Raw genomic sequence first — 25,614 nt, forward strand, 5'->3', positions numbered from 1 at the left:
GTTGTATATAAGTAGAATAAAAAAGTATATGTAGCCTAGTATATAAGAAAATCACAGAAAATATATTTTTGTAAAGATAGGTATTTAAAGTGTAAAGTAAATGTGTAAAATAGATAATATATCGATTAGATTGTAGTTATGGTTCATGGTATTATCTGATGGATTATTTGTGTCTTTTCTGTTGCATCTTGCATGTTGTAAAATTAAGTTTTGGGGGGAAACAATTGCATTTTCATTTCCTACAGATTCATTTAGGGTTTTATTTTGAAAACTGTAACCGGAAGTCATGTTTTTGTTCCAGCTGGCTTGACACTGGAGTTTGGGCCGTGGTATGCTGCCTTCACGTGCTGTCGGAAATATCATAATTACGAGTGCAGCGCTCATGAACGTCACAACAAAGTGGGAAATAGGACTGGGAAACATTATGGGATATAATAATATAATACAATAATGGGGAAATATAAATTTTGGTACCCGAGTTGCTGAGATGTGACGTTTACCGTCACTTTACCACTGATAGTAAAAGTGATGTATTTTTGTAGATTAAATGAGATTAGATTCAATTTGATTCAATTGGATTAGATTAAACTCCAATGATCCCTGTGGGGGAAATTATATTTACAACTTCTGAATTCGGAAATCTGAGTTTATTCAGAGCACTTGAAGGCAGCAGTATTTACAACTTCAGGTATATGAATTCTGAGCTTATTAGGAGCACTTGAATGCAGCAGAAGATTCGTGTGACCACGTTTTTCTTTTTTCTTTTCTGAAGAGAGAGAGAGAGAGAAAGAGAGAGAGACATAGGCGTGACACCGGGACGTCTGCTGCTACACTCCGGTCTCTCCGGGCGGAATGAAGCGTCTCTCAGTCCGGGCGAATGTAACGTTGTGAGCGGAGGAGAGACAGAGAGAGAGAGAGAGAGAGAGAGACAGAGAGAGAGAGAGGCGACGCGGCCGCTCCTCACGTCCTGCGCCTCTTCCATCCAGTCTCTCCGTCTCCTGCACGTCTTTTAACGAGATATTCCAGGCCGCACAGGAGGGGGGGGGGAGACGAACTAAACGCACCCGCCGCACACCCGCATCCAAACGGGGGGGGAATTTAAAAAAAAAAAAAAAAAATAAGAAGAAGAAAAAGCAAAAAAAAAAACGTCTGAGCCGGGTCCAGACCTCCATCGGCAAACATCAGCGGGTACGGACCTGTTTATATGATTTCTCCTCTCACCTCATCTTTATTACAGTATGGCAGAGGAAGCCCGGCCTGCTGCTCTCTCTCTCTCTCTCTCTCTCTCTCTCTCTCTCTCTTTATTGCTCTTCCAGGGATGTTAACGCATCTAAACTCACCTGCTAATATGTGGAATATAGAGTTTATCACATTTTTTTTTTTTCAGGCTTACATTAATTCTTATGAGGTAAAACGATAGCCTCCATCGCGGTAAGTAGTGTCAAACTGGTGTAAGTGACAAAAAAAAAATAAGGGGGGTTTTAAGAAGCAGGAATGAATCTTTTAAACGTTCATATTGGTGGTTGTTTGCGTTATGACGGAGGTGCTAGCTTACCCTCCTTCTTTATTATTTACCTCCACATCACTGCTGCTGCTGTCTGTACGACGGGAGTGTGTGTTTGTGCGTAAAGGAGGGGTGTGTGTGTGTGTGTGTGTGTGTGTGTGTGTGTGTGCTGACGCCTTCTCCCTGTGTAGCGTGTAGTGTATTGTCTGTGCGGTGGAATCCCTTGTGTACAGGGCTTTGGAAGGGGAAAATAAGCAGGAAATTTGCCTATCTGGCAACCCGTTGCTCACCATTAACACCCTTTTTTTAAAAAAAAAACAACAACAACAACAACAAAGAAACAAACAAATGACAGATGTCACGAGTCGCTTTTCCCCCCCAACACAACACAAGAAGCTTTGGATTAATCAAGTGAAGGGTGTCTGGTGTGTTTATGCCCCCCACCCCCCCTGAAAAAAAAAAAAATCCCCCGATTTAGGCGACTATCGTTTTTTTTTTTCTTGGAGGAGAAGTGCGCGCGGCCGTCCATAAACAGCGCGTGGCTCCGGGTAAACGCAATCCGCTGCAATCGTGCCCAGAACACAGGAAGAAGAAGAAAAGAGACAGAGGCCTGTTTTTCGCCACAACATCCCGCAGCAACACCGAAGCACCTTTGTACGTTTTGGGGTTTTTTTTGCGCATATTTTCATATAATATTCCGTTCATTCTAGATGGTTCCAGAAGGGAGGAGGGGGGTGTGTGTGTGTGGGGGGGGGGGGGGGGGGGGCTCCAGTATACAGTCAGTGGGATGATTAGGAAGAAATTTAGGCATGGCAAGCTACAAGATGGCTCACAACTCACACAAAGTAAGCAGCAGTGCTTTGATGTTATTCATGAACCAACAGTATTTCACTTTGCTGAGCCATGGCCGATGTTTTTAGCTTACGATTTTAGGTATTTGGGAGTAATATATGAGATCAGGTGCTATACCCCCCCCTCCCCCCTCCCACCCCCGCAGGAAAATGTATGATGCGATTAGGGTTAGACTGATATATCGGGTTGCCGATATAAGGGGCCGATATTGGCCGTTTTGTTTTCTTTGTTTTCAGTGGAGAGTTTTACTGTCCCATGATGGTGTAAATGTTGTTTCAGAGGCTTTTCCACCCTGATAAGAATCCAATTCTGGGGGAAACACTGAATAGTTGTGAGTTTTTGGGATGTAGGCTAATTGAGGGTAAACCTACCTTTTTATTGGAGAGTTTACTAGTAGTAGTACCAGTAAAAGTAGTAGTAGTAGTAGCAGCAGTAGCAGTAGTAAGCTAGTACTAGTAGTAGTAGCAGTCAAAGCAGTAGTAGTACTAATAGCAGTATAGTAGCAGTAGTAGTAGAAGTACAGTAACTTGTTTCCAATCAACTAATTTCAGGAATTTTCTTCAATCAAGTGTCATTTTCTTGATACTAGTGTAGTAATCTGCCTCTGCCTGGTTTCAGTATACTGACACCTGTTTCTAGAACATTCCTGCAACAAGTCGCGGAACCATATCAGCCTATTGGCAGAGGTTTTCATTTGTTTAGAGGAAAATCTGACTTTTAGACTGAAAATGAGATGGATATGTGCAGTGTATGGCGGAGAATGAGAGGATGAGATATCGAAATGATAGAGCGAGGTGAGTCAGAGTGTGTGTGTGTGTGTGTGTGTGTGTGTGTGTGTGTGGCAGCAAGGTGAGGTAACACAGTAGCATCCCACCTATCAGGCTCCTGTAATGCCAGAGGGGTCAAACTGAGAGGAGGAGGAGAGGTGGCAATGACAGAGAGAGAGAGAGAGGAGATTTAAAACAATATAAAAACCAGTTTCAGCTGCTGCTAAAGTGTTTAGTCAAACTCTGGTGAGCCCAGTTTGAACCTGAAGCCGATTCAGTACGAGGGTGAGAAGGTTTTTACGGAGGGAAAAGGAATTCATCGGGGGTAAGTAGGCTCCATTAGGGATGGCAGAGAAAAAGTTAGCGATACCTGGAAGTAAGCAGCCTGTCACGAAGGCTACCGACACTTCCGGCTCAAACAATGCGCGGGTCTGGAGATATTTAAACGATTGTTTAGTAAGGTGGCGAGGCTGTGAGCTCTCCTCATAATTCAAACCAGTCAGATTTCACCAGGAGGAAGTGTGGTACTGGTTGCTTGTTTACTGTTGTGTGAAAAACAAAGAAGTTGCTGCAGTTAACGGAATTGTATTCAATTCCGGACACTCGGTCACTCGCGTAATTTCCGGTGTTTACCAGAATTTTTATACTGAGTTCCCAACCGAAAGCTAAGTGACGTAAATTCATACACATTTCAGAAGCTAGGTATCAAATTTCATAAATATCTATACACATTTAACCCTATAAAACACTAAGTTACGAACTTAGTCACGAACAAGAAGCGGGAAGCCTTAAATCCCACTTTGGGCGACAGTTACTTCATGTAGAGAATCGGTATCGGCTGATAAATGGAAAAATAAGAGCTTTGAGTACACAGCCTGCACTTCTTACAAGTATCTGTAACATTGTGAAGGTACAGGAAGGGTTAGTAAAGGGTTAATATCGAGTATATGAATACAGTGACACGGACGACAGTAAGTGTCCGGAATTGGATACGAATTTTGAATCTCAAAAATAGGTGCTCTATCATCCATTTGCAGGGACTGGAAGAAAATCAATTACAAGTTAAGGTAAAAGCGATATTAAACTTTAAAAAAGACAGATGGAGGATTGTTAATTTATGAGAAACTTCAGCGAAAACAGTACAGGATGAAATATATTGGTATATGATTGTGATTTTTTGGACATATGCTGTCCGGGATTGGATACCCTGATGTTAGCTAGCTAGCAAAGCAAAACTGGTGTAATGGCGGCGCCGTGCGTATTCTGACTTGCAAATGACTAATGAATAACTATTGCCTTGATTAATATAGCTATAGAAACATATTTCTCTCCTCTATGTAACGGCTGTTGAGCAAGTTTGGTAAATCAAACTTTTGCCTGTTGGTAAAAACGGCATTACATCCCTGTTGTCCAGCAGAGTCGTCAAGTAGGCTATAGGCTTCATCGACTCAGTATGGTTTAATGAGCGCTCTTCTGGCAAAAAAAATGTCATCCATTTTTATCTCGCTCATTTAATTTACACAAAAAGTTTGTGTAGTAACTCAAATTTGCCCAGCGAAGTAGCTAGCTAGTGTTGTAGCTAGCATCGTTTGCATCATAAGCCACGCAAACAAGGCAAAATTTTCAAACTCCGAGCCAGTCAATGCTGCCTTTGGCTCAGTTTGGTCTCATTATCCCACGTTTTATGACAACAATTTCTCCAGACCTCCATTGTTGGAGCTGGAGGTGTGGCTACACGTGATTACCTGGTGAGTAACGTTAACTAAATTCATCCTCCGTTACAGAACGGGCTCCTCATGCTCTTCTTCAACAGCAAGCAGGGCAATTGCTAACTTCCTGTTGTCCATTTTCAACAATGTTATCCCCTTTGTTACTTAAAGGTATAATATGTAACATTTCCGCATTAAAATATCTAAAAACGACTAGACCTATGTTATATATTTTTTTGAGTTGTGTACTTACATTATCCCAAATGTTTCCCCCTAACTTCCTGTCATGGCGTCATATCCCCTTAACCCCCTAACTTCCTGTCATGGCGTCATATCCCCTTTACCCCCTAACTTCCTGTCATGGCGTCATATCCCCTTTACCCCCTAACTTCCTGTCATGGCGTCATATCCCCTTTACCCCCTAACTTCCTGTCAATGGCGTCATATCCCCTTTACCCCCTAACTTCCTGTCATGGCGTCATATCCCCTTTACCCCCTAACTTCCTGTCAATGGCATCATATCCCCTTTACCCCCTAACTTCCTGTCATGGCGTCATATCCCCTTTACCCGCTAACTTCCTGTCATGGCGTCATATCCCCTTTACCCCCTAACTTCCTGTCATGGCGTCATATCCCCTTTACCCCCTAACTTCCTGTCATGGCGTCATATCCCCTTTACCCCCTAACTTCCGGGGAAACACGGGAAACACCAGATGATCCGTCAGAGAGTGAGGAAGGAAGTCGGCCAACTAGCTAGCTAGCCGCTCTAGCTGCTCTGTTGTTTTTTTCATTCTATTGTTTTTATCGCTCTCTTGTGACGGATCACGATTATTCATTCCCATTTGCTGTGCGTTCTGTCGCCAAAGCTGTCCCCATAAAAAAACTCCCATGATCCCACGCTACTTCACGACGTCATCAAACTACGTCTTTTGTTATTGTTTTGATTGAGAGACCCCTAGAGGCAGAAATTACACACTGTGCGTTTAAGGTTAGCTTGGTAACGCTAATTAGATAACCTGCAAGTTGCTGCCAAGCTTTGAGTTGCATAGCAATGAGAATGATGCAACTCTTCTTGCTCCCTTTGACCTCTTGCTCCCTCTTTACTAGCAATGCTGAGAGCTGAACTTTCTGTTTGAGGAGCAGAAGAGAAAAAAAGACTCCTATCTGTTTACAACCTTAAGGAGCCACCTAAAAGTATTTCATTAGTGCTCTCCCATGATGCTGTAAATACTGTTTCAGAGTTTTTCCCACCCTAACAAGATTTTTTTGTTATGGAAATGGTCAAATTAAAGTAATCTCCGACTTCTGTCAACCTCTACTGGCAGCCAGTATGAATTGCAACAACATGAACAAGTCTTTGGCACAGCTCCTCCACCGCTAGCTCATTAGAGCAGTGATCCATTAGAAATGTCTAGTGAAGAGGTAAAATATCACCAGGCTAAATACTGGAATAATAATGCTGGCTTGGCATTTGCATTTGGTTAAAAAATAAAAGGAGGCCGGCCTGGAATGTGAGCTATGTGACAGTACAAATCGTACTTAGTGCACCTTTAAAGATATTGAATATCAGCACGTAACACTGGCTATCAGCAGCTTCAATCCAGAAATGTTGGTATTGGCCTTCAAAAACCTTCCATATCGCCGGAACCCTGGTGTAGGAGGTAGATCGGCTTTTTCTGACAGGCCGTTGGAGTCTCTTGTTAGATTGGCTTTGATTTGCCTAATGATCCTTGTCAACCTCTCCTGATGAGAGACGCTGAAGAACAAAAGGTGAGCGTCTTACTTTCGGTTTCACCTACAAGCCCGGGGTCACGCCCGTTTACAAACCCAGGTCGTTCGATTTGGCCTTCTTTGATATTTAAATGAGCCTCACGAGCGCTACAGGTGTATCTTCTCTCTCTCTCTCTCTCTCGGTTTGCCTTTCTCATTCTTTCCGTCGCCCTTCTTCCCGGTTTCCAATCTCCTTACTGCATCCCAGACAGCGGGGCTATTTAGGGCCAGACAGGACTGCAGGACACACACTCCATCACAGTCGTCTAGCTCACTATAGCGTAGCACGAACGCATCACCATCGCCGGCCACATAACCATACAGGGGTAGATAGTTATAGACGGAGACTTCTGGGTTACATAAGTTGTGCACAGAGCGTTCTGATGGAGGAATGCACAGTAACACTGCATTACAGTGTGTAATGGCAAGGCTGCTGAAGTGGGCATGACACAACCTATAGGATAGTGTTAGTGGTGGTGGAGTTTGCCAATATATGGGACCGATATTGACCTTTTATTCAAAATCAGATCTGGTCCAGTCAGTGTGGTTCACCTCTGATATGATGGATATGATGCAGTTTGATTGATTACATATTTATTATAGAACTGATCAATACCTAGACCAGTGATTCTCAACCTTTTTCATATCGAGGACCCCTAATTTAGTCCACATTAGGGCCACGGACCCCCATTTGATGAGGTTTTGTCTCTCAGACCCAAATCTGAGACTATTTTTATTGTTAGATATGATTTTGTCCAGAATTCCATGACTATCTGTATTGTAGGTAGAGAGATAACAGAGAAACTATGATCAAAACAGTCATTCTTCTACATTCTCTAATTGTGTTCACTTATTGTAAATGAAATAATGCTGAAGTTTAACAACATCATCAATTTGCTGGGGACCTGGAACCCCCTCAAGGACCCCTGGTGGTCCCCAGACCCCACGTTGAGAACCACTGACCTAGACTAATTGTCTATGGGAAGACCTTAACCGGAACTGATTCTAATGAGACAGTTTGATTGTTCCATGGTCTAAATGTTGTTTCAGAGGCTTTTCCACCCTGATAAAAACTGCATTCTGGGGGGAAACACTGAATACTTACCAGTATTGAATATCAGCACAAAATATCCGCTATTGGCAGATTGACCCTAAAACAAATCAGTACTGGCCTTAAAAAAACGAATATCAGTCAGACCCTAAAAACACAAAATAACAAACAAAACACAGCACAGGAAGAAACAGAGAAACATCAGCAAGACTAGAAGAAATGGAGTAGAGGATTCTGGATTTTGTGGAGGAGGGAGGGAGGGAGGGAGGGCGGTGGGGGGGGGGGGGGTGTAACGTAACAGTTCATAACAGTAACACTGGCTTGTAGGATTTGCACAGTGTAAAACTGTTATGTAATGCAGAGCAGAGAGCATTACATGCCCCCCTGGCTCTCGTGAGATTTTGAAATATGAAAAAAAAAAATATGAAGGATGTGCATGTGTACTTTCGCTTTGTTCTTTGATCTCATCTGAATTTGTCGTTTCGCACGGTTGCACATTTGATAAAGCGCATCTCCACTTTTTTATCTCCACCGCATTTTTATGGTCGGAGTTCATTCACGGTGATATTCGGTAAAGGGACTGTCAGCAGGCAATAGCACTGGATTGACGACTCTAATAATGCTCCTACTACGGCCAATGGCTGGAGCACTGCTAAGCGGACAATAATGCTTTTTACTACCATGAATTACCAACTAAAAGCGCTAACTCAATTACAGCTATAGGAACACATTTTCAAGATAGAAAAGGAGAATCTTCATTTAAACAGGTTGAGGAGGAGAAATAGTGCGATCAGTGTTGTCAAGAATACATAATTCATCGCAGAGTTCATTTGTCAGCGCAGTATATTTAGCTCTCTGTTCATTTGTTACTGGAAGAGACAAATTTGACTCTCTCTCTCTCTTCCTCTTTCGCTCTCTCTCTCTCCATCTCTCCCACACACTCCACACACACTCCTCGCCCTTCCCCTGCAGTGGGGGCGGACAGCGAGAGTGAATGGTGGGAGTGAAGGAGAGAGGGAAGACAGAAAAAGAAAGAGAAGGGCTACAAATGTCCAAGGAAAACAAGTGGGCGGGCACGGAGGCGGTGTGGAGCTGCGGTATCAGAACCGATGATAGTCTACACAGTGCGCGCTACGTTTTGGTAGCGCACACGGCCTAAAAATAAAATCATGCCGCCAAGAAATTTTTAAATAGACCGCATGTGCAAAAGTGTTCAGCCAAATTGGACCATTTTCATGTCAAAAATCCAAACCATTAAACATCCGCAAAAGATATAATCAAACTCCATCATATCAGAGGTGGACAGCATTGACTGGCTGGTATCCGATTTTTAATAAAAGGCCAATATCAGCTCCATGTATCAGTCTAACCATAGTGTGTAGAATGATGTTCAAAGCAGGGATTTGAGATTGGAGAATTCACAGATTCTGCTCCCAGATTTCCTTCCTGTGATCCCAGACTTCTTGGAAAATATGTGTCCGTTAGAGCCCGGGTCTGTGAAGTACAGTTGGTCAACAACAGGAACTGTGCAACATGTCGGTGTATTGCTCCGTGTTGTGTCATATCGTGTTTTGTCGTGTTACAGTATGATACATTACGTTGTGTTACGCTGCGATATGTTGCGTTGTGTAACGTTACGTTGCGTTATGTTGTGTTGCGTTACGTTGTGTTGCTCTAGGTTGTGTTGCGTTGCCTTACGTTGTTGCATTGTGTTACCTTGCGTTACGATGCATTGCATTACGATGCGTTGCGTTACGTTGTGTTGCGTTGTGTTGCGTTACATTGTGTTGTGTTACATTGCGTTGCTTTGCATTACGTTGCTTTGCGTTACGTTGCTATGCGTTACGTTGCTATGCGTTACGTTGCTATGCGTTACGTTGCTATGCGTTACGTTGCTTTGCGTTAAGTTGCGTTGCGTTATGTTGCTTTGCGTTACGTTGCTATGCGTTACGTTGCTATGCGTTACGTTGCTATGCGTTACGTTGCTATGCGTTACGTTGCTATGCGTTACGTTGCTTTGCGTTACGTTGCGTTGCGTTATGTTGCTTTGCGTTACGTTGCTATGCGTTACGTTGCTATGCGTTATGTTGCTTTGCGTTACATTGCGTTGTGTTATGTTGCTTTGCATTACGTTGCTTTGCGTTACATTGCGTTACGTTGCTATGCGTTACGTTGCTTTGCGTTACGTTGCTTTGCGTTACGTTGCTTTGCGTTACGTTGCTTTGTGTTACGTTGCTTTGCGTTACGTTGCTTTGCGTTACATTGCATTGCGTTATGTTGCTTTGCGTTACGTTGCTTTGCGTTACATTGCATTGCGTTATGTTGCTTTGCGTTACGTTGCTTTGCGTTACATTGCGTTGCGTTATGTGACGTTGCGTTGGATTATGTGTTCTGTTATGTTGTTATGTTGTATTGCGATGTTGAGTTGTTTTGCGTTGCGTTGTATGGTGTTGCGATGTGATGTGTTAAGTTGCGAGGTTTTGTGTTGCACTGTTATGTTGCATTGCGTTGTGTTGCCTTGTGTTGCGTTGTGTTGCCTTGTGTTGCGTTGTCTTGCTTTGTGTTGCATTGTGTCTGCCCTGTTTGGCCTGAGCACCATCAAATGCGTCGTTCCTACAACAGACCCTCCAGCAGCTCCACTCTGTTCCTATGGACTGCATTCTCTTTATCTATTTCTCTCTATTATTCTCTCTTCCCTTTGTCTTCCTTTGTCAGACAGCTTTTCTTTGTTTCTCTCCCCACTCTCTCTCTGTGTCTTTTTATCTCTCTCTCTGTCTCTCTCGCTCTCTCTCTCCCTCTCTCTCTCTCTCTCTCTCTCTCTCTCTCTCTCGTTCTCTCTCTCCACCCCCAGGATGTGGCTGTGGGTTGATTAGAAAATGCGTGCCACAGAACAGGCAATCCATCACCCTGCCAAAGCCCGGCACTTGTGCGCATGCGCTTGCTGACACATACACCCAAACACACACACACACACACACACACAGTCCCACCCTCCACCTCCCTCCACCCTTCCTCGTTTCCCTCCTCTCATCATCATCTATCTAGATATGTACAAGCTTTGCGTTTTGTTTTTTTTCCACGTCCATATCGCGAGACTCGCAGCGTCACATTTTGCCCCTCCCTTCATTTTGTTCCTTCACCTCTCCTTGCCCTCCAAACCCCCTCCCTCCTCCTCCTCCTCCTCCTCTCACTCCCACCACCCACTCCTCCTCCTCTACACCCATCCACCCACCCATGGCCGCCATGCCTCTTTTGCTTTTAAAGATCACTTTTATTGGTATTACTGCTGGCTTAGATCACTCACAATGGAGAGTCGGAGAGAAGAAAGAGAACCTAGATAGGTAGAACGTTGAAAACCTTCCCCCAAATGAAAAACAATTTATTCTTGTGGAATAGAAGAGGAGTGATATCAACAATGGGAAAAAAAGAGATGCAGATCGTATGTGCTTTGAAAAATTTGTCCATTGATTGATTCACTCCTTTGCTGTTTTGTACGTTTTTATTTCATACCACCTTCAAATTGAAAACATAGAGGGCATGACCTGCAGCAAAGCCCGGTCTTGAGTTTGGAGCCGAGCTGAACCCCGGGATTTTCCAGCTCCACGCTCTCCTGCCACCAGGAAGGAAGCCCCCTGCTTTTCTTCCTATTATTTCCATCTCCTCCTCTCATTTTTCCCCTCCTTTCTCCTCCTTCGCCTCCATCCGTCCAGCCTCCCCCGAGTCCACTCTTCCCTCCACCTCTGCATCGCGCCACCGCTCAATATCCAGCTGAGGCGACGGGGGGGGGGGGGGGAGCTCGGGTAATGAAATGGCCACTGGCTGCCCGAATCTGCCGTCTGCCATCCGTCATCTGATTATGAGGAGATATTCTCCTCGTCGGGCTCCATTAGATGGCCGAGATTCAATCAAGTCTAATATTGGGCGTGCAGTTGACTTATGGGTAGCGTAGTCCATATAGGTTGGTGTGCACTTTGTCTGGACGCTGATCTGAAAGGACTTTGGCACGGCGCTCACTTGGAGTTATCGGGAAAAATCGGACAAGAAGTAAGGGAAGAGCGTCAAAACTTGGGGTGGAGCGCTTTCAATATCATTACATTCAAGTTCTCAGGGTGATTATCTAATCTGTACAAAGAGAGAACAAAGCATACAGGGCTTTGTCATGCTTTTGCGCCGCTCACTTTCCACCGTGTAGGTGGTCTCGCCCACTTTTGATTAATAATAGGTTTGAGCGTTAAGCGCTGGCTTAGAACCTGTGTGCCTCCCGTCAGCAGAGACTGGGATTTTTGAGCTTTGTTTTACTTGCGTGAAAAGGGATGTCAAAATATCCACACCGTGAGTCATGCTGTGTGTGTGGTACAAATGATCCCACTCTTTTTCTTTTTTTTTTTGCATAATATTCATGTTTCCTCTATTCTCAAGCCAGTTAATTAAAATGCTTGTCATTAGGAAGACACCCTTTTCGCTATTATATCATGGAATTCTATTATCAGAAAATTGTATTTTGTGCGTCCGATATGTTTTAAAGGAATAGTTCAACCAAAAATGAAAATTCTGTCATCATCTACTCACCCTCATGCCAAATGAAACACAGGTGAAATTTGTTAGTCCATATAACACACAGGGAGGTTGCCAGGACAACTTGGTAGCAGCCTTCTCCAAAACAACTGAAGTCAATGGGGACCTGTTCTCTAGAGTTCCAAAACAAAAACAGCCAAACAATCACACTGTGAATAGAAAGACCTATACACCATTATTTGTTGCAAATCAATCAGCTGTAGGTCAGATTTGCACTAAATGATGGTGTAAATATACTGTAGGTCTTTTTGGAACTCTGAAGAACTGGTCCCCACTGACTTCAGTTGTTTTGGAGAAGGTTGCTATGGAGTTGTGCTGCAGCCTCCCTGTGTGTTATATGGACAAACTTCACCTGTGTTTCAACTGGGATGAGGGGGAGTAGATGATGACAGAATTTTCATTTGTGGGTGAACTATTCCTTTAATGCCAAGCCCTTGGTGTTATTTGACAGGGCCGCGATCGAAAAGCTTGGAAATGCCACGGTAATAATATAGCTCTTGTAGGAACGAAGGCCGGTAACGGTGAACCCGTTCCACCCCTCCGTTTGGTGGCTGTTGGCTCGGGGAAAGGTTGCGGGCCTCTAGGGCTTCGTTAAGAATCCGGGATGCGACACTTTGTCGATTGACGGTTATCTGGTCGTTAACTGTAAAAGCTTGCGAAGGGGGGACATGCTCTCTCGTTGTTTTCTAAGCTCGTCGCCAACCTCTAAAACACTCGCCGGTGGTCATCGAGGCTCAATTCATCACCGCAAGAACGACGACACGGAGCACATCGGGTACACAAGGAAACATGAACGGGGTCCACAGACGCGGGTGCCTGTTTATCTGCCTTTATGGAAAGAGCCGGATCACTTGTACCCATCCAATCCTATTAGGATGAGCCGGCTGCACTGCAAATGCCCTCGGTCAGCAAACAGAAAGCACTTCAGTCGCATAAAGGGGGATGACAATTACCAGAAGAGCCAACGTCAGAAAGACTATCTGACCACCAATGCAGCGCCGCCGTAATGAGACACATTCAGCCAATTATTCCTGAATTTGATTTGTTAGCTATTTTTTTTAGGGTTTTAACAAGGATGCGAAAGGTGAAGGACTAGCCATTTGGACATTTGCTTGACATAGCAGCTGCAAATGAGAGATTTTGCATAAAGATTCACCCTAGTGACTTTTCACCAGATATCATGTTTCAGATATTTTTCAACCTTATCTCTATATGGAGAGGCCTGTGAGGTAAAGGCAGTGATGAATAGGGAAAGACGGTGATGCAAATGAAAGCATTCGCAAGCCTGGGTGATTTTGATGTGATGTTCATATCCAAACCTGTCTGTCCTGTACCTGTTACCTCTATCTGTAAATTGAATATATTTGAGGTGAACAGTCTTCTACAACAGACGTCTGCACACATTGACACTTTCTGTACATATACAGTATATGGCCATCTGACCTTGACCTAGGTTAATGTGAATATGGTGCGCATTTTGCAGATTTTTTCTTCATGATCTCAGCTTCTTGTAATTTGTTATACTGTATATTGATATTTCTATAATTCACTATTTTCACTATTTCACTATTTTATACTGCACATATTTCATACACTCTTCATATTGTACATATCTTCATGTGTTTTTTCCGAGCCTCTTTACTGCTATTTTGCAAGTCCTCATAATGCTGTAATGCATACGTTTTTTTTTCATTCATACATTTCTACTTAAAATGTTCTAGTTGCTCATTTAGAACATGCTAAAGAGTTAGCATGGAGCCTACTATCACTCAACATAGTGTATGCTAAAGTGTTAGCATGGAGCCTACTATCACTCAACATAGTGTATGAGTTAGCATGGACCATACTGTTTCTCAACATAGTGTATGCTAGTGTTAACATGGAACCTACTATCACTCAACATAGTGTATGCTAAAGTGTTAGCATGGACCGTACTGTTTCTCAACAATGTGGATGCTAAAGTGTTAGCATGGAGCCTACTGTCACTCAACATAGTGTAATGCTAAAGTGTTAGCATGGAACACCAGAGCCAATGATCTACTGGGAACACATGGGTGACTTTGTTCTTATCACCTAATGGCTAGTTGACCAATGGGACAATCTACCAAAAACGTGGTGTATTCCTTTAAAGTATCATCCTGTCTTTTATCTCATGTCATCCTGTCTCATTCAAATTGAATTTCTTCATCAACAATACAAGATTATCTGACTCTGCTCTCTCTTAACTCTCCCCCCCCCCCACCAGCAGTGAGCCCCAGTTGTGGCCGTTGGGCATGGTTTTGGAGGGCAGCTCAGAGGCGCTGTGTCCCCCCCCATCTCTGGAGCTGCGCCCGTCCTGCAACAAGAGCCAGCCCTCGCCTCCTCTGGGCTCGAGCTCGCAACCCCACGACGGCGTCTTCCCCGGGGACAAGGAGCCCGTCAAGTACGGCGAGCTCATCGTCTTAGGGTGAGATACTGAAGCATTTATTTTGCATTGCATCTAGTGTTGCATTGGATTTTTGTATCTGTATTTGTACGTGAGATCAGGCTTGTATGTTTGTTTGTGTGTGCAGCTTAGTATGATGTTTACTTGGTTGCACTCAAACACTTTCACCGCCCCGAGAGGATCCTCCATCAGACCAGCCGGGTAGTGTGTGTTGAATGAAACCATAAGGCCAATCTAACGTACCTCACAATAGACCCTTTTCTACATCAATTAGTCCGAGCCGCCTTTCCTGGCCGAGCGGCTCATGGAAAAAGAGCTCATTTGACTCCATACAAAGATGTCATTCACACACTGAGCCACGGGCGAGCATAGGCAAATTAAAGCCTCCACTTCTACGAAGGGGGAAAAAGAAAAGAGAAAAGACAGAGAGACAGAGCGTAGCCTGAAACACACAGGCACGTTATAGATCGCACATGAAGGGTGAGAGAAGCATATCGTTCACATCGACATGGTATGGTGCTATTCCACAGAGACACAGACATATGTTTTCCACTCCTTGGCCTATTGATCCATGAGCTGATGGATTATGAGAATGGCTCGGTTCCCTGTCGATGTGATTAGAGAGAGGGGGGGGGGGGATTGCCTGCCGCCGACATTTTACGAGGTCCATCCAATCTCGGCTTCTCTGCGGCTAATACAACATGCCTGGATCGAGACTGTCGTTCAGTACCGAGTGCAGCATGGTATGGAATAATTACGGCTGCAAAAAACAGGACAACTCGCCCAATTGTCTGCAAATAAATGCGCGGAAAGTGCAGGAGGTTTTTTTTTACTTGGACAAGCTGGCAAGTGTCAGTTCAGCTTCTGGTTTGTTATTCAGCCACCTATATGCAGGCGTGTTTTGTTTGCGTTGCCTTGTTCCGGTTGTCATGAAGATGTCACAGTACCGCCCACACTGTTTGACTGACAGGTGATCTCTGGGAAGTGCAGTGCAACACCACAGCAATGAGCGCCGAGCACCAAATACGGAGACAAACTAAAAAAAACACCACAGCGCCAAAGATGGAACCGACAAACTCGAGGATTACCGCTTTAAACCCAGTTATCGTCACCGTTATAATCGAGTACGATTTGTTTTTATGACTCGCAGGCACAATGGTTCGCTGGCCAATGGGGACAAGGGTCGCAGGAGAAGTCGCCTGGCCCTCTACAAGAGGCCCAAAGCCAACGGCGTCAAGCCCGATGTCATCCACAATGTCTCGACCCCTCTGGTGTCAAAGGTGAGAGGTCCCAACATGGATCATCGTAGCTTAGGCTGTCATTCATACTGAAGGTCTGCCAAGGGTTTTTTTCCCTGAGCTGGATAGAAAGGAACCTGATGCTACCTTAAAGTAGCAGTGGTTGTTAAGATACAATAACATTTTAATGATTATTTAATGATTCCAATCATTAAATAAAAAATTGGATGTTTCAGCAGCAAATACCAATAGGATACAGCAAAGAAAAATAGAGTATAAATAATAGGAGAATAAATGGAGGGAATTCCGATGTATTAAGAACACGTTAAGTAGAAATCTATGAATGAAAAGTATGAAAAAATCACTATGAGTGTGCTCTATATTACAGCAATAGAAGGTTAGAGGTAATTTTGGTCCCAGTTTTGGTTTGAGTGCCGGTTGCAGCTGGAAAACCGTTCATACTTCAGACGTTATGATGAAAGTGCTAATTTTAGGCGTTAGCCGTCGGGGGGGGCATTGAGAAAATTGGGCTAAATGAAAATCTTGTTTTAATTTCACATTTTCTCTAGTGGTAATGCCGGTGCCGGGGTGGCCCACCGCTGCTTAATGAGCGTAGAGGAAACGCTGGCAGAAAATAACAAGAGCTCAGATCAGATGGTTTGTCTGGAGTCTCAGTCTTTGTACTGTGTTGATAATGTTGACAAGTTGCCCCCGGGATATTTCTTTAACTAACAATGTTCTATTCATGAGGTAAAATAAGGGTCTCGTACTTGACAATCAACGTTGCACCGTACTTCTTATTAGGGTTAGATTGATATATGCTGCCGATATTGGTGTTAAATTAAAAATCAGATCTGGTCCAGTCAGTGTGGTCCACCTCTGATATGATAGATATAATGCAGTTTGATTGATTACATATTTATAGTAGAATTGATCAATACTACACTGGTTGTCTATGGGAAGCCCTGAACCTGAGCTGATTCCAATGTGACAATTTGATTAGATTCCACATAAGTATGCAAGAATATGTTTTATTATTATTATCATTTTGGGTTCCAATGGAGAGTTTTAGTGTCTCATGGTCTAAATGCTAAAAAAAGAAAAAAATTGGCATGAAAATGGTCAAATTTAAAGATATAGATATTGGCATAAAATATCAGCTATTGGCAGCTTCAACCCAAAAGTATTGTTAGCAGTATTGGCCTTCAAAAACCCATAGTTGAACCCTACTTGCGGTTATAATCCATTTTCCATGTATTGAAAAGAAGTGTAATTCATACATGAGCATTTCATGATCTAACCGCTTCGTAATGAGAAGCCAACTGACAAAATCACAAACGTTTGAAATTCAAACTGGGCTTTTTCCTCCATCTGGTGAATAGTCCTCTGGGCAAAGAGTCTCCCAGAGGCAAAAAACCTTCAGCTCTCCTCTCCATGTGACCTGGATAATGTCATTTGCATTGACAGGCGCTCAGCAACAAAAGCCAGCACAGCATCTCCTACACACTGTCGCGGAGCCACTCTGTCATTGTGGAGTACACCCATGACACCAACACAGACATGTTTCAGGTCAGTATCCGCCTACACACACTCACACACACAAACACGTGCCATGCAAACTCAATATTTTAGCTGTGACGGACTGTAAAAAAAAAAAAAAAAAGGGCGCTAGAAGTTAATAGAGGTGAAGCAGCTGGGCGTCACCTTGCTGAACCTGTACGAAAAAACACAAACCTGGTACATGCTCACAAAAAACTGAAAACCTCCTTGGTAATTTTCATGTTTTAAAGCTGGATTGGGCAAGATTTTTTAAATGATTTCAAATACTCCCATGTTACTAGCCTAAAACACAAAGTAGGGTTACAACAGAGAAGAGCGTCCTAGTTTACTGACATCACCTTACAGGATTTTTGGGTAATGAAGTCCTCAAAATTCAAAACAGTTACTTCTCACTGCCACTAGGGGCCGCCAACGTGCAAAGTTGCCTAGTTCAAGCCTTCATGGTTCCTCTATAGGTTGAAACCCTTTCGAAATTGGATGAACTCAAAAGTAACATGGTCATTAAGCTAAAAACAAGGCTGGAGATACAAGGCTTTCCAGTCGACAACAGCGACATGCACTGAACATGCATAAACACACACACACGCCTTCCAATGATTCGAGAAAGTCATTTGTTAGCAGATTCCTCAGTCTTCTCAAGAATGCAGAGTCATGAGAGAGAGCTGGTAGGGCGTCGGGAGAGAAACAGAGGGATGGAGGGAGGAAGAGAAAGACCGGGAAAGAGGCAGAGAGTATCAGCCAGGAGGAGAGGGGACAAAAGGAATGAGGAGATAAAATATATGAGAGAGAATGAGTCAGACTTGTCTGCTCTCCGCAGCTCACAGCTACAGTTATGTTTTCTGGCCATCCATCTCTCTTCCTCCAGGAGGTAAAGTCCTGAGAGTCCAGCAGACAGAATCAACAGGCTCCACTCCAATCTATCCCTGTCTCTCTCTCTATCTGTCTGTCTATCCATCTATTGGCCTCTTCCTTCCTCTGTCCACTGCGTTATCGGGTCCCTAACTTGGTGGCAAAAATGACAAGATGCTAAATGTAAATTGATGGAACGTGCTTGATGTCATGTCTCATCATATTTGAGTTAGAGCAGAGAAGAATAGTGGCCATGCTTTGTCCTATCCTATGGCAGATGAAAACCACCTTGCTAGTAACAGGTAGGATTCCCTTGTGCCCCTAGAACAGCCTGGATTCAACAAGGTGCTGGAAACATTCCACAGGGATCTTGGTTCATGTTTACTCGATAGCGTCACTGAGTTCCTGCAGATTTTTTAGCAGCACATTTAGCTGTAAACATCCTGCTCCACCTCATCCCAAAAGTCTGTCACTGTTAATGAACATCTTTATCCTGCTGGAAGTTTCCATTTGACAAAGGCTAGACTCTCTCCAAGAAGGGATGTTCCTGGCGGCAGCAATGTTTAGGCACGCTGTGGTGTTCAAACAATGCTCCATAGACCTTTTCCTACGGTGGCCATTTTGAACTTAACATCACACTTGGGCTGGGAAACTCCTGTACAACTACTGTTGTGTATATATATATATATATATATATATATATATATATATATATATATATATATATATATATATATATATATATATATATATATATATATATATATATATATATATATATATATATATATATATATTAGAAATGAATGGATTTTAAGAATCCAGAGGGATATAGGTTCACATTTAAGCAAGTTATTTATATTTGGCCCACTTTAGCTTGCCAGAATCTAGCCTAGATAGCTAGCTAGTATAGGCCCAATCTCGGAACCCATTGTCTATCGGTCTGACGACGATTAGACTCTGGGGGTGACGGCCAATATATAAGGGTTTCCAGTGTAGCCAACGGACATCCGGGCCAAGACTTCCTCTTCCGTGCACCGGTCATTGTTTACAGTCCGATTAGCAACTTGAGACGCGACGAGTCGAATGTTTCTCCACACAATACACAAACATTGATACTTTCTGTAGGTGTTTTAGGTCCAGACGACATTTCAGCCAATCTCTATAAACAGATATCTGCATATGAGACATCGTCAATCAACTCCAACTCCATTTTCGCGTCTCAAGTTGCTAATCGGACTGTAAACAATGACCAGCACCTGGAAGAGGAAGTCTTGGCCCGGATGTCCGCTGGCTACACCGGAAACCCCGAAATATTGGCCGTCGCCCCCAGAGTCTAATCGTCGTCAGACCGATAGACGATGGGTTCTGAGATTGGTATAGGCCTAACTAACTAGCTGGTAAGATATCTAACATGCTAAATTCAAGCAGCTACTGTAGTTGTTCTCAAGATTGCTAAGTTGATAACGGTTAGGTCTATCCAAAGTCCTCATTTATATGTTAAAGTAAGTCAAACAACTGCTGATGGTCGCTACAAGAGCAGCACTAGTTTTATATGTATATATGCCAATCTTCTGGGTAGTTTCCCACCCAGAGTGTGATGTAAGTTCAAAATGGCCACCGTGGGAATAAGGTCAATTGGTAAGGGACCTAAGGTAAGCCAAGAAAATATTGCCCACACCATAACATCAACACCAGCAGCCTGTACTGTTGACACCATGCAGGATGCATCCATGGATTATGTGTTTAACGTGCCATCAGCATGTCACAACAGAAACCAAGATTCATCAGACCAGGCAAAGTTTTTCCACTTTTTTTTTCGCCCAATTTTGGTGATCCTGTATCCACTGTAGCTTCATCTTGTTCTTGCTAGCTGACAGCATGGATCTTCTGCTGCTGTAGTCCAACCAGTTGTGGTTCTGAGAAGACCTTCTGCACACCACTGTTGCACTGAGCTGCTATTTGCTTTACCTTTCTCATCAGTGAGGCGTTTTGGCTGACTGGATCTTTTTTGATTATGGCACAATTCTCTGCAAACTCTAAAACTCTAGTGCCAAAAAATCCCAGGAGGCACCAACCATCATACCACACTCAAAGTGGCCAGGCGTCTTGCCCATTCTAATGTTTAGTCGAACAGTAATTGAACCTCCCGACCCTGTAAAGTGGATACAGAGTGTGGTGTATGTGTACGAAAAAAACAACACACATGCACACACACACACACACACACGCCTCTCAGTGAGGGGAGAAAGTCATTTGTTAGCAGATTCCTCAGACTTCTCAAGAATGCCGAGTCATGAGAGAGCTGAGAGGGCGTCAGGAGAGAAACAGAGCGATGGAGGGAGGAAGAGAAAGACCAAGAAAGAGGGAGAGAGTATCAGCCAGAAGGAGAGAGGACAAAAAAGAACGAGGAGATAAAATATATGAGAGAGAATGAGTCAGACTTGTCTGCTCTCAGCAGCTCACAGCTACAGTTATGTTTTCTAGCCATCCATCTCTCATCCTCCAGGAGGTAAATGTAAAGTCCTGAGTCCAGCAGACAGAATCAACAGGCTCCACTCCAATCTATCCCTGTCTGTCTCTCTATCTGTTTGTCTGTCTATCAGCCTCTTCCTCCCTCCGTCCACTGCGTTAAATGGGAGCTGATGGAACATGCTATAGATGTAGAAGAGTCTTCTGGGGCAGATTGTGTGGTTGTGTGATTCTCTGATATACTTTGCCAGAGTAGTTAGAGCACAGAGTAATGCTTTGTTCTACCCTCACCTCATCATACAATTAGATTTTACTATTCAGTATTACACTATACTATGATATACTAAACTATGCTGTAGTACACTATACTATATTCTGCTCCACTCTGCTCTGCTCTACTCTATTATACTTTACTATACTATACTATACTATACTATGCTATACCACACTATGCTATGCTATACTATACTATACTACACTACATTATGCTATACTAGACCATACTATACTATACTATACTACATTATGCTATACTAGACCATACTATACTATACTATACCATACTACACTACACTATACTATACTATACTATACTATACTACATTATGCCATACTAGACCATACTATACTATACTATACTATACTATACTACAATATACTACATTATGCTATACTAGACCATACTGTACTATACTATACTATACTATACTACATTATGCTATACTAGACCATACTGTACTACATTATGCTATACTAGACCATACTATACTATACTATACTATACTATACTACACTATACTACATTATGCTATACTAGACCATACTGTACTATACTATACTACACTACATTATGCTATACTAGACCATACTATACTATACTATACTACACTACATTATACTCCATTATGCTATACTAGACCATACTGTACTATACTACACTACATTATGCTATACTAGACATACTATACTATACTACACTACATTATGCTATACTAGACCATACTCTACTGTACTATACTATACTACATTATGCTATATTAGACCATACTATACTATACTATTCTATACTACACTACATATGCTATACTAGACCATGCTATACTGTACTATACTATACTATACAATACTACACTACACTATACTATACTATACTATACTATACTATACTATACTATACTACACTACATTATGCTATACTAGACCATACTATACTATAATATACTATACTATACTGTGCTGTACTGTACTGTACTGTGCTGTTATACTAATTTATTCTATACCATACTGTACTGTACTATACTGACCTATACTGTACTGTACTGTACTATACTATATTATGGGCTAATATGCCAGACAATAATATACTATACTATGCTATACTATATACTATTCCATAGCAGTGGTTGTCAACCATGTGCCATTGTGACTTATTTTTATTACTATTATTATATTGACCCCTTTATCTTGGTTCTCCTAGATTGGCCGGTCCACGGAGAGCATGATTGACTTTGTGGTGACGGACACAGCGGGCAGTGGCGGCGGCGGCGGTCAGGGCGGGGGGGCGGCGGGGGAGGGCGGGAGCGGAGGCCAGTCGGCCCAGAGCACCATCTCCCGCTACGCCTGCCGCATCATGTGCGAACGCAGCGCTCCCTACACGGCCCGCATCTACGCCGCCGGCTTCGACTCCTCCAAGAACATCTTCCTGGGGGTGAGTGCTCTCTCCCGTGGGTGCCAGGCCTCTCCCGGTTAAACCGCCGGTGGGGGGGCTGGTAACCACGGCAACCGCGGCGAGCGCGACAGCAGGGGCGTCGTCGTGCCGCCCACGGGTGACATCATAGCTGTGAGCATGGGTGTCAGTGCATCTGACCTGGCTTGAGGAAGCACAGGGTAGGAAGGGGCAATGTACTCTACATGTGTGTGTGGGAGGGAATTGCTGTTAGCGTTACTCATGTGTGTTATGAATGTGCTAAAAAATGAGCCTAAATCTACTGTTTCCGGTTATGTGTTATTATGTAGAGCTACTAGAGAGAAGGAAGGGCATTATATTTCCTGTTACATGATCATGTGCATCCTGTTGACAGCAGTTTGTGGTAGTAGTATCTATACTGTAGTTATGTTACCATGTCCTGTGAACCTATTCTATATAACATGCAATACATCAGTATGTGTTTACACATTGTATATAATGTGTACAGAGACAATTGTTCAGGATTTTGGTGCTTTCTCCTTAATAGAAAGGAGCATAATGCCTCTCACTACTTGTTCTTGTACTTACTATGTTCATTACAGTAGTACACTCATACACCACCCGGCCAACTCAGCAGTCCTCATCACATACACAGATACACACACACACACACACACACACACACACACACACACTGCTCTGTCTTGCTGTATCTCCAGTTCAGTGAGCAGGGCTGTCTGGAGCGTTGCCCAGCCACACAGCGTCTAGCAGCAGTCTCTCTCTGTCTTTGTTTAGAGAGATACGGCTATCCGGGCTAATTATCAAAAAAATAAAAAATAAAAATACACAGATGGATGGATAGATGAATGAATGGATGGATACCTGAGCTGCCTGGAAACAGCCTGATGATAAGGTCTCAGTGGGGGGACAGATAGACAAACCAACAACCAAGGAAGCAACAGGGTTTATGTAAATGGGAAATGTAGTCTTCTTTTGGAGAATCACTAGCACTAACAATACCACTGGTGTGAGACAGAGGCTACCCCAATCACCTTGACCACAGTCTCACTTGTTCACGGTAATTATACCAAGGTATCGCAATTAATTGGATGATGATATACTCCTGGTTAAAAATGCCAATGGTAGCATGTGTTTGACTTTGTGCTCCAGACACGCTCGCTGTTCCAAAATTCTCAGCAACAATAGCAGGCGATAAAAAAGGACAGTACACTGCAGAGCCCAGGGCCAGGAGGACGCTATGCTTACTCATTGACTAAATAAGCTTTTGATTCATTCTGGCAAAGTTGCTTGATTCCTGCCTCCCTCCACCTGGCGCCGAGCCAAGACTGAGCAGGAAATAAAAGAAGGGTTTTCAGAGATGAACTCGGGTGTGTAAATGCACGGGGGTTTGACCGATAAGTGGTTTTGAAGGACAACGCCGATACTGATATTTTTATGGGTTGAAGTAGTACATGTTTTGTGGTGCTGTTCTTTACATTTTATCGTTTTAATGGAAAAAAAAATAGAAGTTTCCTCCAGAATTTTAGTTTTGTCCGGCTAGAAAAGTGTCTGAAACAGCATTTACACCATCATGGGACACTAAAACTCTCCTTGAAACCCAGGATAATGATAATTATAGTAATAACTAGAATTTATAACCTCCTCCTCTCCTCTCCTCTCCTCTCCTCTCCTTTCCTTTCCTTGTCTCTTCTCCTTGTCTCCTCCTCTCCTCTCCTTGTTTCCTCTCCTTTCCTCTCCTTGTCTCTTCTCCTTGTCTCCTCTCCTCTCCTCCTCTCCTCGCCTCTCCTTTCCTCTCCTTGTCTCTTCTCCTTGTCTCCTCCTCTCCTCTCCTTGTTTCCTCTCCTCTCCTTTCCTTGTCTCTTCTTGTCTCCTCTCCTCTCCTCCTCTCCTCTCCTCTCCTCTCCTCTCCTCTCCTTTCCTCTCCTTGTCTCTTCTCCTTGTCTCCTCTCCTTGTCTTCTCTCCTTGTTTCCTCTCCTCCTCTCCTCTCCTTGTCTCCTCTTCTCTCTCCTCTCCTCCTCTCCTTGTCTCCTCTCCTCTCTTTGTCTCCTCTCCTCTCTCCTCTCCTCTCCTTGTCTCCTCTCCTCCTCTCCTTTCCTCTCCTCCTCTCCTCTCCTCCTCTCCTCTCCTTGTTTCCTCTCCTCTCCTCCTCTCCTCTCCTTGTATCTTCTCCTCTCTCCTTGTCTCCTCTCCTCTCCTCTCCTTGTCTCCTCTCCTCTCCTCTCCTCTCCTCTCCTCTCCTCTCCTCCATGGTGGGACACACAAACACACAAACTCTCCAATTAGTGGGATAAAAACATATTCACGCATACTTGTGTGGAATCTCATCAAAATGTCTCATTAGAATCAATTCAGGTTGATCAATTCCACAATAAATATGTAATCAATCCAACTGCATGATATCCATCATATCAGAGATGAACCACACTGACTGAACCAGATCTGATTTTTAATAATAAACGGACATCATCATCCCAATATATGGTCAGACATGTAACTGATCAAATGTATCGGTGTAGCCCTAGTGAATGCACAGGGGAGAGTTGGCAGGGCAGACAGGGAACCCGGTGCTCCCGTTGAGGTGGCTCTGTACTTGGGGAAACACACCGAGGAACCCGTGGATGGAGTCCAGAAATCCTCAATTCCTGTCAATGGGAGTCAGCCTCGGGGCCGCAGACAGACCGCTACGGTCCAGCTGATCGTACGGGTCGAGGCGGCCGGATCGGATACAGCGCTGTCATCGGAGACGCTGGTTTAAAGGGGAAATGTGTGCGTCCCTGCCAAGTGCCACAGTGACCGATAATAAAATGGGAAATGGTCGTCAGCAGTATTCCCTAAAGGAGAACTGGGTGGGGTTGTCCACTGGAGACTGCAGAGAGGGTGTAGCAGCTGATAATGTAATAACTGTGGGATAATGTAATAGCTTGTCAAAAATGGAATAGAATGTCCCTCAAAGGGGTCCAAAATGTAATCTGCTCATGTCATAAATGGCTGGATAATGTAATAACATCACAGTATAGGATATTTTGATTTAATTTTGCGTTTCATTTCATACTTATTTTGATATGATCATTGACTCTGATGATCAGTGTTGGGGAAGCTTTAAAAAGCAATGAGTTACTTTACTTTGTTACTT

At 43.5% G+C, this 25,614-nt stretch overlaps 1 protein-coding gene across 1 annotated transcript; it reads left to right on the top strand.

Annotated features, from left to right (window-relative positions):
- Positions 1-884: 884 nt before the first annotated feature.
- Positions 885-25,236, top strand: LOC139650643 (E3 ubiquitin-protein ligase pellino homolog 3-like). Its single transcript, XM_071527373.1, has 6 exons — positions 885-1,188; positions 14,477-14,674; positions 15,804-15,933; positions 17,359-17,460; positions 22,250-22,496; positions 24,998-25,236. The coding sequence occupies exons 2-6, from the start codon at positions 14,502-14,504 to the stop codon at positions 25,234-25,236; spliced, it is 891 nt and encodes a 296-aa protein (XP_071383474.1). The 5' UTR covers positions 885-1,188; positions 14,477-14,501.
- The last annotated feature ends 378 nt before the right edge of the window (positions 25,237-25,614 follow it).

This window comes from Centroberyx affinis, unplaced genomic scaffold (genome assembly GCF_046629955.1).
Source record: "Centroberyx affinis isolate AG114_WGS23_722 - 3 ecotype Tasmania unplaced genomic scaffold, CSIRO-AGI_Caff_v1 ptg001525l_1, whole genome shotgun sequence".
Classification (NCBI taxonomy): Eukaryota; Metazoa; Chordata; class Actinopteri; order Beryciformes; family Berycidae; genus Centroberyx; species Centroberyx affinis.